The 14,939-nt window shown below is 41.0% G+C and overlaps 1 protein-coding gene across 1 annotated transcript; it reads left to right on the forward strand.

Moving 5' to 3' along the window:
* The first annotated feature begins 443 nt into the window (after positions 1-443).
* LOC142163158 (uncharacterized) lies at positions 444-836 on the forward strand. The gene has a single exon (XM_075220415.1). The coding sequence runs from the start codon at positions 444-446 to the stop codon at positions 834-836; it is 393 nt and encodes a 130-aa protein (XP_075076516.1).
* The last annotated feature ends 14,103 nt before the right edge of the window (positions 837-14,939 follow it).

Below are 14,939 nucleotides of genomic sequence, written 5' to 3' on the forward strand. Positions count from 1 at the left end.
AAATGCACCCATAGTCCGCAACACATTTTATCTACCAATTAAATAAGGCTTAAGGAAATTAGCTACTTCTAGACTAAAGTTGAATTTAAATCGTTAATCTAAAGGCCCGAGCTAGATAAGATCCAATCCATTTTTCATTTCAAAGCCTGGGCCTAGCATGAAGCCCACTAACCCATTGCTACGACAAACGCGGAGGCACAATTGGGCTCGCCATGAAGCCCAAAGTAAGAACTTAGCACAGAAACAGAAGCCTGGTGCGTATGGACCCATGTTGATAGCTAGCATAATGCTTTATCACTATATTTGAGATAATCCTACATTGTTCATACAATTTCGAATCTGAACCAAACGCTGACATACATTAAGCACATGAGAATCACATTCCGAGGTCAGTATAATTTCCAGTTATGACAATAAGTCTATAGGAGGGGCGGTTATCTGCTATGGGATCTTGGAGGAGTAGTGGAGACGCGAGCACTATGTGGTCAACTACAGCGAACTATGTGAGGAAGGCGGCGAGAGAGGTACTAGGTGTATCGAAGGGTTTTTCTGGAAAGCACCAAGGAGACTGGTGGTGGAATGACATAGTCCAAGGTAAAGTGGAGGCGAAGAAGGTAGCATATGCAAAGTTGGCTGGGAGCTCAAGTGAGGAGGAGAGGAGAGCGAATAGAGAGAGTTACAAAGTAGCTAGGAAGGAGGCGAAACTGGCGGTCACGGAGGCTAAGAATGCAGCATTTAGCCGTATATACGAGGAATTAGGGGAGAAAGGAGGGAACATGAAGTTGTTTCGGTTGGCTAAAGCGAGGGAGAGAAAGGCCCAGATCTGGACCAACTGAGGTGCATCAAAGATGAGGATGGTAGAGTATTGGTGGGAGATACCCAGATTAAGCAGAGATGGCAGACGTACTTCTTTGGTCTTCTAAATGAGGAGGGGAACCGGGATATAGAGCTAAGGGACTTGGGGCATTCGGAGAGTCTCCGAGATTTTAGGTATTGCAGACGGATTAGGGTCGACGAGGTCGTGGGGGCTTTGCGTGAGATGGTATGGGTAGAGCGACCGGGCCAGATGAAATTCAGGTTGAGTTTTTGAAGTATATGGGTAGAGCAGGATTGGAATGGCTGACTGGGTTGTTCAATGTAATTTTTAGGATGAAAAGCATGCCGGAGGAATGGAGGTCGAGTACAGTGGTACCGTTGTACAAGAACAAAGGTGATATCCAGTGTTGTAACAATTATAGGGGTATCAAGTTACTTAGCCATACCATGAAAGTCTGTGAGAGGGTGGTTAGAGGTGAGGGTGAGGAAGGCGACGTCTATATCCGACAATCAGTTTGGGTTCATGTCGGGCCGCTCCACTACGGAAGCTATCCACCTTATTAGGAGGTTGGTGGAATAGTATAGGGATAAGAAGAAGGATCTGCATATGGTGTTTATTGACTTGGAGAAAGCGTATGACAAGATTCCTAGGGAGGTGCTATGGAGATGTCTTGAGGCGAAGGGCGTGTCGGTAGCCTATATAAGAGCGATCAAGGATATGTATGATGGAGCTAAGACTAAGGTTAGGACTGTGGGAGGCGACTCGGAGCATTTCCCGGTTGTTATGGGATTACACCAAGGCTCTGCGTTTGGCCCATTCTTATTTGCCTTGGTGATGGATGCTTTGACACATCATATTCAAGGGGATGTGCCATGGTGTATGCTATTTGCTGATGACATTGTTCTAATTGACGAGACGAGGGCAGGTGTTAACGAGAGATTGGAGGTTTGGAGACAGAATCTCGAGTCTAAGGGTTTCAAATTGAGCAAGTCTAAGACAGAGTACCTGGAGTTCAAGTTTAGCATTGAGTCGAGGGATATAGGTGGGGGTGTGAGGCTTGGGTCATAGGTCATCCCCAATAGAGATAGCTGCAAGTACCTTGGGTCGGTGATTTAGGGGGACGGAGAGATCGATGAGAATGTCACTCACTGCATAGGGGCGGGCTGGATGAAATGGAGGCTTGCATCTGGAGTCTTGTGTGACAAGAAAGTGCCACCGATACTCAAAGGTAAGTTTTATAGAGTTGTGGTTAGACCGGCAATGTTGTATGGGGAAGAGTGTTGGCCGGTTAAGAACTCCCATATCTAGAGGTTGAAAGTAGCAGAGATGCAGATGTTGAGGTGGATGTGCGGGCACACTAGGTTAGACAAGATCAGGAATGAAGATAATTGGAGGAAGGTAGGTGTCGCCCCTGTGGATGACAAGATGCGGGAAGCGAGGCTCAGATGGTTCGGGCACGTACAGAGGAGAAGTATCGATGCTCCGGTGAGGAGGTGTGAGCGGTTGGCCGTGGTGGGCACGAGAAGAGGTAGAGGAAGACCTAAGAAGTATTGGGGAGAGGTGATCAGGCAGGACATGGTTTGTCTGCAGATTTCCGAGGACATGGCCCTTGATAGGAAGGCCTGGAGGACTAGCATTAGAGATGTAGGATAGGGGTAGTGGAATTTTCCTTACTGCATGCTGGGGGTGAGGCGGGGTTGGATTAGGGTTGATCTTAGATGGTTTGCAGTTTATGTTGAACCCACACTATTCTTGTTATTTATCTTAGATTCCTTAGAATCTGGTTACTGTTATTGCAAGTCATCCATCTTTTGATTTTTATGCTTCTGTTACTATAATGGTTTTTACTGGAGTTACTAATGAATTCTCTTTTCTTTTCTTGTTTTCCTTGTTTTTCTTTATTTCCATCGTTCTGAGCCGAGGGGCTATTTTTTTATGCTTCTGTTACTATAATGGTTTTTACTGGAGTTACTAATGAATTCTCTTTTCTTTTCTTGTTTTCCTTGTTTTTCTTTATTTCCATCGTTCTGAGCCGAGGGTCTATCGGAAATAGCCCCTCTGTCCTACCGGGTCAGGGGTAAGGTCTGCGTACATATTACCCTTCCCAGACCCCACTATGTGGGATTTTACTGGGTAGTTGTTGTTGTTGTTGTTGACAATAAGTCTATGCACCAATTGCCCATCATTTAATATCAAAAATCAACGATTACAAACTCATGCAACACCTAATTCAGACTGATGCATTTAACAAGACTGCACTGACTCGAAACCTTTCAAAGAAGAGGAAGGACCAAAGTGATGAACTGGTTTAAATCTAGAGGTTTTCAAATCTAGATTCGGGTTCAGATTCGTTTGAAAATTCCATTTAAGATGCAAAAGCTCAATACATGAACGAAGCAGAACTACTTAACAAATTATGCAATCGTCAAAACAACTTTCGAGCTACACAGGAACAAACTTGAACATGATTAATGAGAAACAAACCCAAACCAAACTATTAGAACAAAGGTCTGAATTGACATGCACTCAAACCATGGCTGTAAAAAAAACAACCCAAGAGCCAAACAGTTTCAGCTAATCAAACTGAAAACCATAGTCCATAATTAATACATGTTCTATCTAAAGCACCCTTGAACATCTTATATTCAAATCCAGCATTTGACATCAATTGCATATCAGGGAATGGGATATTCAGAACAAGCTACACTAAATCAGAAATAGGAATATGGCAAAGGCAACAGTAATTATAAAAAAAAACTACTGAGTTTCATTCAGCTTCAACTTGGTTCATAGCCCTTTACACAAAAACTCAACCAAGCTCACTTCCAACCATAGTTTAAGAAGGGTACCTGGAATTCAAAAGAGAAGCAAAAGAAATGATGAATTAGCAAGAACAACAGAAGCAAAAGTCAGTTCTGATCTCCAGCAGTGGAATAGTAGACTCAAAACCAGACAGCTTCCCAAAATAAGCTTTGAAATCCCAAAAAACTCAGACCATTTTCACTTGAATGCTGGAATTTATGACTTTCAAGAATTCTAGCTAATGGGAATGATCAGAAATCCAGCAGACAAACCAAGTTTTTGAGCAATTTCCAACCAAAAATGCAGGGAATTTAAAGGATTTTTCAGAGTTTTAGCCTTTTCAATTTTCAGCTGTTTTTGGTCTCTCCCGGGGCCTTGTTCAAGAAGAAAGTGTGCCTTTATAGGCAAGCTTTTAGGGCTGCAAAAATGCAACTAGTTTTGCACCCTAATCCTTTTCTAATTTTTGTTATTGCTTAGAAAACCTTCTTCAATTTTTGTTTTGCTCAGAAATCCTTAGTGTAAAATTCAGAACTTCAGTTTAGTTCCCACCCCAGCTTCTTAGAAGCTTCCCTAGTTAGTTACTAAAGATTCCATATGCCAATTACCCAGATTACCCCCCTTGAGCCCTGTTAATTACCCTCAGAAAACATTCATGGGTTCATTGGACCCAGGACTCAAAAACCAACCTAATTCTTACAAGACTTAGGCTAATCCCTTTTTTGGGCCCAGGTCTAACTCCGAAATTCAGAAGAAATGAGGAGGCAGAACATGCACTTCGGATTTCAAACCAACCATGAACCAAATGTTCTCAATACGTCCCAAAAATAAACAAACTAATCTAACAAATTCAAACAAAACAGAGGAAGCTAATAACTAATATTAACTCTAACCAAAGGAACCACATGCAGAGATGATTTTGAAAACAGAAGAAAAAGAGGGAAAAATAGAAGAAAATAAGAGAAGAAATGAACGGAAGAACACTGGACATACCATATGAACATAAGCTTGAACTAATCTCCAAAGAAACCCCTTGATTTTTGGCCAAGATAGACTTTAACCGTGTGTTCTCGATTGAAAACACACGATTAAAGTCAATTTTGACCTCAAATATCTCGAAACCTCGCTACTCTAATTTTTGGGATTTAGGGTTCGTATTTTCAAATCCAGATTCGATGGGTCTGGTGAAGATTCGAGGGAAACCAATTGTTAATCAGGTATGAGGGGGTCAAGGGGTGTTATTTTGGGGCCAATTGGATGAGTTAGGGTTTCACCCGTTCTCTTTGATTCAAGATTCGAGAGGTTGGGCTGGGATTCGAGGGAGGGGGTTTGGAGATTTGGAAAGAGGAGAAGGAGAGGAATCTATGGTGTAAAAATGGAGTCGATTGGAGCAACGCCACCGGCGGAGGCAATTTCCGGTAGGCAGCTCACGGCGGAGGCGGTGAGGGGTTCTCTGAGTGTGTGTGGGGATGATGAGAGGGGGTAGGGGGTGCATTAGGACAGTTTTATACCTGAAGACCCCAGCTTCCCCACCGTTGGACCTGAAAAACCTCGACGGCCAGGATTTGTTTTAAAAGAAACGGCATCGTTTGCTCGTCCAAGGAGACTGGGTTGGGCGAGGCGGGTCTGGGCCTGGGTTAAACGGGTATTGGAGGGGAAATTGTTTGGGCTGTTACAAGTTGGCCCAAATACAACCTTTCTTATTTCCTTTTATTTGTTTTCTTTTCTCTTCTTTTTTTCAATTTTCTTTTAGTTTCTTTTAAATTAAAATTAAAAATAAACCTAAATTAATCACTAATCAAATTATCATATTACATTAATTAACTCTAAATAAAATTTACCACAAATAATTAAAAACCAAATTCAAGGAAAAACTACCAAAATTCGAAACTAAAATTAAAAAGTGCAAAATAAACTATTTTTTTGTGATTTTTCCTATTTTTATAAAACAACTAATTTGTTAATTAATCCTAAAATGTAGAATTAAATCCTAAATGCAAATGCAACATATTTGTTTTGTATTTTTCACTAATTAAAATGCACAAACAAAAATGGAAACAATTAACAGAAAATGCCACGAAATCCACAAAATTGCAAACACTGAAAGAAATTATTTTGTTTTGAATTTATGGGAGTAATTCATATAGGGAAAAAATCATGTGCTCACATTCATCATATTCAACCTCTTGATGCATTATTTCGATATTAGACAGCTTTTTAAGATCTGGGCGTGAATTCCACACGCATGTCATGTTATTAAGGTCGGCATTAATAAAACTGAAATGGAAATAAAATGACAGGAATTAGAAAAAGGAAAAGATACAAAACTTAATACGAAACTGAACTGCATTTCATTGAATTTGAAAGGATAGAAGGGTTAACATCAAAACAAAACAATCATACTGAGATGTTTGGATTACAACCCTGAAAGTAACCCAAAACACAAAAAAGAAGCTGCAAAAGCAAACTACCAAGACTCCTTCCTTGTGGGGAGAGGAGTTGCTTCCCAGTTGGTGAGCATGGTGTCTGGGTTAATTAGTTGCATATCGGCATGACTAGTGCCTTCACCAGTCTGGATCATATTCACTTCAGAAAACATCTGGCTGGGGCCATGGCAAATTTCATCAATGTTTGCATGCGCCGAGGAATTTTGACCCTCTTGGAGTCGTGGCTTGACAAAAGTGTAGAAAATGTGAGGGATAGGTTGTTGCAAGACCCATCCATGCTTTTTGCGGTGCTTGGCTTTGTTTTTATCTGCTTGTGTTGGCCTGAAGCCTAAGCCAAAAAGTACCCTGGTTACTGAACGGAGAAATAGGCTCCGAAATTCCTTGCAATGATGCCCCCAAGACTTTTACTGGCTCATAACCTTGTCTCAACATAACTGCAGCCACCATTACAGATGTGGCGGAAAGATGAGGATGCAGAATGGGCTTTCCTTCCTCAACATGGTCCACAGCAACCACATCAAAAACCTGATAGACAATGGACTCATACATTTCATTGGCCTCAATACAGGGGATTAACGGGTATTCATAAATGGAAGACTCGTCTTCCCCGTGAACAATAATTTCTTGCCTGTCATGTTCGAATTTGAGCATCTGGTGCAAGGTGGATGGCACAGCTCGGGCCGTATGGATCCATGGCCTTCCAAGAAGAAAGTTATAAGAAGTGACCATGTCCACTACTTGGAAAAAAATCTCAAAGTCAACCGGCCCAATCGTCATGGTGAGATTGATTTCCCCAATGGTATCTCTCGCTAAGCTATCAAAAGCCCGGATGCGAACATTGTTGGGTCAGATTCTGTTTGTATTGATCTTCATGTTTTGCAAGGTAGAGAGAGGGCATATATCTACACTTAAGCCTCCATCAACCATGACTCGTTTTACATAATGCCCCTCACATTGGACCATCAATTGCAAATCCCTATAGTGTCTGGCTCCCTCCTCGAGAAGTTCATCATTAGTAAAGGAGATTCTATTCACCTCAAAAAATCTGTTGGCCAACTTCTCTAACTGATTCAATGTGGTCTCCTCTGAGATATATGCCTCGTTCATGACCTTGATTAGTACACGGGCATTCTCTTTGGAATGTATGAGCAGAGATAGTAGAGAGATTTGAGCAGGAGTCTTTCTTAGCTGGTCAATGATTGAGTAATCCTGAACTTTCATCTTTTTCAAAAACTCTTCTGCCTTTGCTTCAGTGACTGGCTTCTTTATTGGCAATTGGCCTTCTCTGATTTGCTTGGCCTTCCTCAATTCTTTTGGAGAGTAACACCTCCCCGATCGAGTCAAACCTCCAGTTTCCCCCACTTCATCTATGATTTCCTTGCCTTTGTAGGTCATCACAGTTTTGTTGTAGTTCAAAGGGATGGTTTTCGTGTGTGTCACAGGGGGTTGCATGGCATGTTTGATTATGATCGGCTCTATTATGCCATTTGTACCATCCTGATTCTGCTTTGTATTGGGGTGGCCTCCAAGGACATATGACCTTGGGCTTGGAACATTAGAGCGAACTTCCAACCTCGAGATTTTTGGAACAAATAAAGTTGCCTTCTTTGAGCTCTGGGCGCCTTTCACAATCAATGGCACATCTCGGCTGGGACTTACTTCTAGACTTGTTCCTTCTTGAATTGCACCCACTGTCATTTCTACTCGACCGACCAGCTTGTATTCTTGATCTCGACCAATCATTCCCATAAAGTGAACATCATTGTGTACTGGCAACGAGTTGTTTGTCACATTATGAGGGTCCTCGCCATTCGTCACTACAATTAATTTTTCAGAAATGAGTCTCTCTATGGATCTTTTCAGAGTCCAACAATCATTAGTGCTATGCCTTGGGGCACCTGAATGATATCCACATCTAGCATTTGCTTGAAATTCATGTGAATTAGGATGCATATGGTGGGAGCGATGGGTCCAATCACGCCTATTTGCTTCAGCTTCTGGAATAGACTAGAGTATGATTCGGCCAATGGAGAGAATTTTTCTATCGGCCTCTGCTCTCAACCATAATCTTTCCTGGGACGAGCATTGTAGGGTGCCCAAAAATTTTGCTGCTAAGGTCGAGGGGCCCTTGGAGCTGGTGCCCATACCTACTGATTGGGAGGCTGAGCATATGATTGAGCATTGAACACAGTATATTGTGGTGGGCCCATAGAGTATTGAGGAATTGGCAGGGGATAATAATGTTGAGGGTAGTTGGATTGCTCCTGCTGAACTTGCACATAAGGGTGTGATGCCCCTCTTTGAACTTCCCTAGATCCCGAAGTCATCATGGACCCTTCATCTCTCCTCTTTCTATTTTCCAAACTTCCCAACCCATTTTGGATTGCTTGGGCGGTGGCTTTGAGAGCAGTTTGACTTACAATTCTTCCAGTTTTGAGGCCATTTTTGACCATCTCCCTATTTTGATTGCTTCTACAAAAGGTCTACCCATCGCGGACATCATGTTGTGAAAGTAATCAGGCTTTAAAAGTAATCAGGCTCTTGAGCCTCCAGAAAACAGTGATCAACTCGTGGTTATCCATGGGTGGCTTAACTCTAGTCGTTTGCTCCCTCTACTTAATGGAATACTCCCTAAAACCTTTGGTCAGCTTTTTTTTCATATTGGACGAGGAATTACGATCCGGTGCAATATCAATATTGTACTAAAATTATTTGACGAAGACCTGGGCCATGTCACCCCAAACATGCCAGTGAGAGATGTCTTGATCAATGAACCATTTGGAAGCTACCCCCACAAAACTTTCCCCAAAGTAAGCCATCAGCAGCTCTTTCTTTCCTCCTGCACCCCTTAACTGGTTGCAGTACCTTTTCAAGTGGGCGATAGGGCCGCCGTGTCCATCATATTTCTCAAATTTTTGGGTCTTGAACCCTCATGGCAAGTGGATGTGAGGGAACATGCATAGATCACTGAATGAAACACTTGACTACCTAGTCCATGTATGTTCTTTATAATCTGTTCAAGACTTTTCATTTTCTTGGCCATCTCATCCGACTCAACCGTCATGGCAGGCTTTTCATTTTCCACTGGTAACTCGTACTGAGGAGTCTGATTGTATGGAGCCGAAACCCTAAAAGTCGTATTTGGAGAATAGTATTGGCCATCATAAGTATGAGATGTGGCTCATTGTTTGGCCTCGTCACAGGAGGTGGTGGCGGGATTGTATATACCGGTGCGCCAAACACGACGAGAAGGGTATTCCTGACCAGTGCGACTGGAGGTTGCATATTAGAGGTACCGGGGACAGCATGGAGGCTGTAGTTTGGCACATACCCTAGTGGTAGAATAGGATCGCTCGTTGCATTCAGTGGTGGTTGAGTAGCTTGGGGTATGGTGGAAGTTCCCTCTGAGGGACCCTGGGGTGGAGGTCGACCGGAAACCCAAGCTTGATATACATCTGACAGTTGTTGTCTCAATTTTCTTATCTCCTCAAACTCTTGCTCAACTGACTGACCTTGTGGATTGTCACTGACCAACTCGATTTCATCACGTTTATCCATTACTACCGCTCCCTTAGATCTTGTGAAGTAATGATGTGTTGCAAGTTTCTCCACAAACCAACCACCTTAAGATTACTATATAAGAGGCAACAAATGTGTTAGGGTTAAATATTTTATAGATAGGAATCACACGTAGATATGCTATGCTCCTAAAATATCACCATCTCTAACATGTTTTTAGAAGGCTTCATTTTTCATTCCGGCTTATCACTTTGTTGCTTATTGACACTGTTATTTCCTTCTCTCTTTTTTTTTCGTTTTTTCCTTTCACTCGCCTTATTTTGATCCCTTACTTTAGAGTCATTAAAAAATATTTGATCAAACCTTTTGTGGGTTGCCTACATATCATGTCGCTGCATGAATCAGATCATTACGTAGTTCATGTACATGACCCTTTTTTTTACAAAACAAACATCTTTTGGTTCATTTTCGAATTTTTCTAAACAAAATTTTTTTCATTGATTTTCAATATATATATATATATATATATATTTTATACAAGACTCAAAATGCAAGAATTACATAAAGATAAACAAGACCAGACCTGACTCAAACAGACTTTTTTAGGATAAAAGGCAAAACAACAAAACTCAAAACACTAAAAGACTCTTACAGACTCAAAACAACAAAAGAATATGAAAAGGGACTGATAACTAAAAGAAGACTTTGATCTCTGCAGTAGAATCCACCAAGATCACTGTAATCAAGGCGCTTGTTTCTGCGGCTGACCCCCAACATTGCGGTATATCCTCTCCAAGTGTGCAGATATATGACGAGCAACGTTCAATGATACTTATGTAAACCGCTCGGGCGTCATTCCCTGGCAACTCTTGCATGCTCTTGAGGTATATGTGGCTACCTCGAGGATCTTTACCTTAATGTATTCTTGAGCCACACGCAACCCTTAATATTGCTGACCACGGGTCTCAGCTAGATCCAGCGCATCACGCTTGCGGTCCAAGGCCATATCTCTCTGGCGCTGATTTTCTAGTAACTCCCCTTCCAACTGATTGATCATACTTTGGTAGTGATGTCTTTCTACTTCAAACTCCGTGATCTGGCTCTCCTTGCTTGACTCAACTACCCCTATCTGCTTTCTCAGACCTTGGATTAATGGAGCAAAACCTCTACGCTCATGATCACAGACCACCTTGAGCTGGGCTTCTCTTTCTTCTTGTTGTTGAGCGGTAGTGATCACTTTTTTCTGCCTAGTTTGAGCTTTGAGTGCTCACATCTCTTGTGCCCACTAAGACTTTTCCCTTTCAAAATTAGCATGTTGTATGTCCATGGTTGTCTCCAGAATGCCCTAATCTTCTTGTAAAATGTCAATACGAGATTGGAACTCTTGTGCCACTTCCCTTCTGGTTGTTCTAACTCTAGCCTCGATCTCCTCCTCCCAATCAACTGCGTGCCGTATGGATCTTTCTGAACTTTGCTCGGGGATAGCCTAGTTTTGAAACCACTCAAGGTATGCGAGGCTTACCTCCCCACGTTCACGATCAGCTACCATCTCGTCCAAATCAGAAAATCGACCACCAAACCAAACCTTTTGTGAATATGACTCCCTTAGAGGTTCCTCTCCCTTGAATTCCCACACGAATGGATGCATGTCCTCAATGGGGGGCCTTTTTTGCTCTCTCCTTAGCTGGCGCATGACGCGTCGGGCACATAGGGTTGGAAACCTATGAAACCCATGAGTATGAAGAACGGGTGATACATCGACATATGCATGACCCTAGCAGAAGGAAACAAATAATAGTTCCAAGTGATTCTATCATCACTCAATGAACCAAGTAATGTCCGCTAGGCCCTCACCCCCTCTGGAAGATTACAACTCGTAGCTCTATCTGGGTGACATCCAATGTAATTCAGCCAATTATCATTGAAATTTACTACTATTGAATGATGATAAAGGTGCTCTATGAACCACATCTGCAGCAGAATGTTGCATCCCTCGAAGTAATCTTCACCTTCTTGACAACGGGTCAAAGGTCGAAAAATATCTCCCAAAATCATAGGAAGAATGGTATGATCCTCACTACTTTGCAAATATGAGACTACCACAACCAATCGAATTCTAATGTGCCCACCACGCTCTGGAAAGACCATGATCCCTAGAAATGATATCATGAAAGCGAAGGTTCTCAACTCCCTCCAAGCGTCGTAAGTCAACTAGTTGACGAATTCTGTGCCCGAGAAGTTCTCAAACCCTTTCTCATCCCCAAATCTGTCATAAAGATATTCCAACGGAACCCAACCTTCGTTTAAGAAAACCATTGGAATTCGACGAAGGCATAACTTCTTTAAAAAGTTGTTCATACCAACTTTTCTCGGAGTAGCAGACTTTTCCCACGAAGGTCTCTCCCCAATCTGGTGAACCCACCTAATTCTTCCAATGTAGGCGTCATTTCACAATCTTTGAACCTGAAGACATTGTTCACGGGGTCCCAAAAACCCACTAGAGCCTCGATTAAATCTCTATTAGGCTTAATTCCCATGATGTTTGTGAGGAACTTGAGGTGCTTAAATACTTGATTCCGTTCCCATGTAGCAAAACAAGCCCACCAATTACAGAGCCTACTCGAGGTCTTATCTCTAATCAAGAACATAGGAGGTGTCTTGTTCCTTACTCTTTTCTGACTGCTTCTTTGTGGAGAACTCATGATAAACCTAAGAATAAGATAAAAAGGGTCAGGACTTACCTAAACTATATGCAACTTTTGATCATTCTTTTTTTTTTGTTTGTTGCCAACTTAGGACTCGATCTATTTTATATATATATTTTATTATTATTATAATATATATTTTTTGAAATTATCGGACACAAAAGTTGAGATGATAAAAGCAGGAAGAATGGCTATTATTATGAAAATGGCCCTTTGGTACTTCCACAAAAGGCATAAAGGATGTCTCGGCAAAAACAGCTAAACATAGGAACCAAAATGATGAAAATAGACAAAATAAATAAATAAAAACTATTTTTACAAAAACGGCCCTTCGGCACTTCCCAGGAAGATTTTAAGGCTGTCTTGGCAAAACAGCCGGAATACAAGGGCAAAACAGTAAAAGGGTGACCAAAAATAGCATTTTTTTTTCAAAACTTTTATGCACATGCAGAATTTTATGCTCATTTTCCTTCTTTTTTTTGAAAAATGTGGGCTGAACCCGATGGAGGTTGCGTATGTATCTCACATCAGGTGAGAATCAAACCCGCATAGTTCGGTAAAACTAGGTACTTTTCTCTTTTGATTTTTATGAAAATTAATCTTTACACCTCACGCCAGACTACTGCAAAATCTTTTTTTTTAAACAAAGGTTTATTTGCACTGAACTAGGAGAATGATTCCCTTATTTTTTCTTTATTTCTTCTTTTTTTTTCTAATAATTCCGCTACACTAATTTTCTAAAGCCGGCCGACAATGCAAGTAAGCCTTCCAAATGATGTATCAAGTAGCACATAAGTGAACATGATGGTCTCAAAGAGGATACCTGTATTATACAAACCTGGCCCCTGTGCCGAGTTTTGCTAAGTCAAATGCACGTGATGCACATAAAGCGAACCTACTAGGGATATCCGGCATGAGGTTTGTTCTTCTAGGTTTAAATCTTGGTGGAGAAGGTATCTAGACTGGCTTACTCGAGCGGACAACTCGAGGAGAGGAGGGTCAGTGTACCGGTAGCATTGCTTTCCGGCTTAACTGGTGGTGCTCCCCGCCTAAAACATGTGTGACTAAAATCCTTCACCTGGGGACAAACACCTCGGCTATCTCAAAGAAAGCGGGCTATGTCAAGCAAATGCCCAATTTTTAATTTCAAGAAGACTCAGAGGGGGTGCGTGAGAAAACAGTTTATATGTACAGTTCAACAATATCAAAACGGTAAAAAGCGAACAGGTAGCACATTAGGAACAAATAAATCATATGATTTACAGAATTAATAAAGCCAAATAAAAAGTCAACATGTACAAGCTCGAATTCTTATCAGTCTTCAGCATAGTCGCCAGAGTTGTCACACCTCTTTTTTACCCCCGCCAAAGAATATGTGTGTATGGATTTGTAGGTTAAAGAATTTTTCCAATTAAAGTGACAAATTTGAGTAGGGATTATTTACAGAGTCGCCACTTGGAATTGATTTTTGGGTGTTCCAAGTCACCTTTTATTTGAATCCCTATTCAAAGGAAGATTTGACTCTTTTATATCGATCCGCGAAAATAAAGTTCGGGTAAGGAATTCTGTTGATCGGGGAGAAGGTGTAAGGCATTCCCCGAGTCTCGTGGTTCTAGCACGGTCGCTTTATTGACTTAAAACTTGGCTTGAATTAATTTTGGACAAACTGTGATTTATATGATTTTCATGTTTAACTATCCACTTTTATTCCTTAATTATTAGAAAAATTAAAGAAAATTTTGAATAATAAGATGCCATAACCACACTACGCAAGCGAATGCGTGATTGAGACGAAATTTATTAATTTTATCGTAACAGTGCTATACAAGCGAATCCGTAGTTATGACAAAGATTATTAGTACATTATTACTTTTGAAAAAAAAGTTACACTTAAAGAAATTACTAAAATATTAAGTATCGCGCTACGTAAGCAAATCCGCAATTTTAGCAAAATAATTAATTAGATTAGAAATTAATTAAACTAATGGGTATGGTATGAGATTATTGAATTAATTTATTGAATGTTAAGCATCACGCTATGCAAGCAATTCCGTGATTTAAAGCGCGCCTACTAATTTCCTAGCGTTTTACATTATAAAAATTAGAAAACCTATTATTATTGGAGTTAGTAAAGGAATCGGCATTTGAAGGCTTGGGTCATTTTTGCTTATTAGCTTTTCAAGGCATTAGGCCACCTTATATGCTTATGGACTTGGTTCACAATAAAATGGGCCTAGCCAAATGTGATGACCCAAAAGGTCATCACTTGCTTTTAAATTGAATTCTGTATTCTGAGGCCTTGAACACCTCATTTAGTATTACCTCGATTTGCGTGTGTAGTCCGGACGCGTAGCCGGAAAGCCTAAATATGAAAATCTATGAAAAATAAAAAGTTTTGACTATAAAATGAGTTAATTTGACTTCGGTCAACGTTTTGGGTAAACGGACCCGGTCCCATGATATGACAGTCCTGGAGGGTCCGTAGGAAAATATGGGACTTGGACATATGCCCGAAATTGAATTTCGAGGTCCCAAGTCCGCGAAATAAATTTTTAAAGAAAATTATTTTCTGAAATTGTTTAAAGGAATTTCAAATGAATTTTTATTAGAACATGTTGGTATCGGGCCCGTATTTTGGTTTCGGCACCCGAT

Source organism: Nicotiana tabacum, chromosome 8, assembly GCF_000715075.1.
Source record: "Nicotiana tabacum cultivar K326 chromosome 8, ASM71507v2, whole genome shotgun sequence".
In the NCBI taxonomy this organism is placed as follows: domain Eukaryota; kingdom Viridiplantae; phylum Streptophyta; class Magnoliopsida; order Solanales; family Solanaceae; genus Nicotiana; species Nicotiana tabacum.